A 1932-nucleotide genomic window follows, 5' to 3' on the forward strand; every position below is an offset into this window, starting at 1 on the left:
AGCCTATTTTCGCTTTCTTTAACCTGCCCTCTCTTCATAGGACCATATATGGTGTTGCAATCAGCAACAATGAAGAAAGATTTCATTAAGGAGGTATGGTGGGGTGAGCTCCATCCATGTTAGAACCCAGAATCAACAGTTTTAAGTGACACTCAACAAAGTTACGAGAAAAAACAGACCGCGTGTGGGAACAGCATGGCACCAGGTGAATATCTTATTGATCTCCTGGCGACTGCTGCTGCCTCTTGCCCTCTCTGACCCTTGATCCGGAGAGTGAAGTTTGCTGTATGGGGGAAGCGAGACCCCCTAGAAGGTAGCTGTGTTTATCCACTCTGAGATGTAGCTCAAGGAATCAGCCTTGGCTGTCCCCAGGGCTCTGGCATTTCCTCACCTGTTTGTGAGCTTCTGTGGTGCAAGCTTTTTTGTAGGGTCGGATTTCTTCAGAGCCAAATCCTGGGATCCACATGTTCCACTGGCGCTCTGCAAGGAAGAAGCCAGTACAGAGATAAAGGTACCAAAAAGGCAGTACCAGGAGTGCAATGTGACCCCCTTGGATCAGGGAGGATGAATGTGGACATCTGGCTACTAACTAACTCCACAGAGGGATTATATTACAAATGGGAAAAATGGGCATGGCCTCTCCAAGGTTTTTTTTTTCTTTTTTTTTTTGGAGACAGGGTCTTCCCGCTCTGTCACCTAGAGTGGGGTGCAGTGGCACAATGTTGGCTCACTACAGCCTTGACTGCCCCAGCACAAGTGATCTTCCCATCTTGGCCTCCCAAGTAGCTGGGACTGCAGGTGCATGCCACCATGGCCCTGTCTCTTATACACATCTAGATGTGTATAAGAGACAGGCCTCAGCCTCCCCAGTAGCTGGGATTACAGGCACATGCCACCATGCCTGGCTAATTTTTGTATTTTTAGTAGAGACAGGGTTTCACTACGTTGGCCAGGCTGGTCTCGAACTCCTAACCTCAAGTGATCCACCAGCCTCAGCCTCCCAAAGTGCTAGGATTACTGGCATGAGCCACTGTGCCTGGCCAAGCATGTGTTTTCTGGGGTCTCCTGACCCCAGTCTTTTCTCCGATGATGGACACAATAGGGAAAGGGCCTCAATTTCAAAGTGTTGCCACACACAAAGGGAGGTGACATTTCACACCTCATGACCTGCACTGAAGGGAAACTGAAGACTAACAACTTCTACCACAGTCCATCATGGAAACACTCAGATCCACAGGTTTCACGATCTGAATTCTTTTACTATTACTAGCCACTAGCCAAATTAACAACCTGCTTTGCTCATTCTTTTTGACCAAATAAATACCAATATTATGGCATTTGTTGACTAAATAAATAGGGCTAAAAAATGGTTACTTTGGGAGCACAAAGTGACAGTCCATTATTTGGAGGGACTCTCTTCTGAACAGTGCAATCTTTCCATTCAGGAAACTGGTGGCTTCCCTCTAGGGCTTGCTCTGTGAGCTCTACCAATACCTACTCCAGAGATACCAGGCTACGGCGAAGCAGGGGCACTTAACCAGGACTGCCCAGTTGTGCCTGCTAAGCTTGGAAAAAGCTCACGTTTCAAATCAGAGTAGCCACTTAAGACAGAAAGGATAACAGCCTTGTCAGAGGGAGGCCAACACTGCTGTTGGACTGATCAAAGATGGGGGTGACTTGCGCCACAGCAGAAGTGGTATTCTCATACTGACTCCTAGGTTCCTTGTTTAGAGGGAACCTTGTTCAAAGGTAAAAACAGGACACAGGCCAGAATGTCCAGCATGGCAACCTGGATACTACCTCTCAGAACAAGTACAGCATATTTTTGCTTTCTTCCTTTTTTTTTTCTTTTTTTTTTGAGACAGAGACTCGCTTTGTCGCCCAGGCTGGAGTGCAGTGGCGCAGTCTCCACTCACTGCAAGCTCCACCTCC

At 47.6% G+C, this 1932-nt stretch overlaps 1 protein-coding gene across 4 annotated transcripts in view; it reads right to left on the reverse strand.

Moving 5' to 3' along the window:
• Positions 1-1932, reverse strand: part of TAF12 (TAF12 RNA polymerase II, TATA box binding protein (TBP)-associated factor, 20kDa) — a 45910-nt gene that overhangs the window by 2433 nt on the left and 41545 nt on the right. For 3 of the 4 annotated variants that reach the window (XM_011981737.1, XM_011981738.1, XM_011981735.1), the window contains one exon: positions 392-480. In XM_011981737.1, the coding sequence (XP_011837127.1) occupies positions 392-480 (89 nt within the window). Of the gene's footprint in view, positions 481-1932 lie in introns of all 4 variants that reach the window. The other variant, XM_011981736.1, reaches the window with a different exon arrangement.

Source organism: Mandrillus leucophaeus, unplaced genomic scaffold (genome assembly GCF_000951045.1).
Source record: "Mandrillus leucophaeus isolate KB7577 unplaced genomic scaffold, Mleu.le_1.0 Scaffold23, whole genome shotgun sequence".
Lineage (NCBI taxonomy): Eukaryota > Metazoa > Chordata > Mammalia > Primates > Cercopithecidae > Mandrillus > Mandrillus leucophaeus.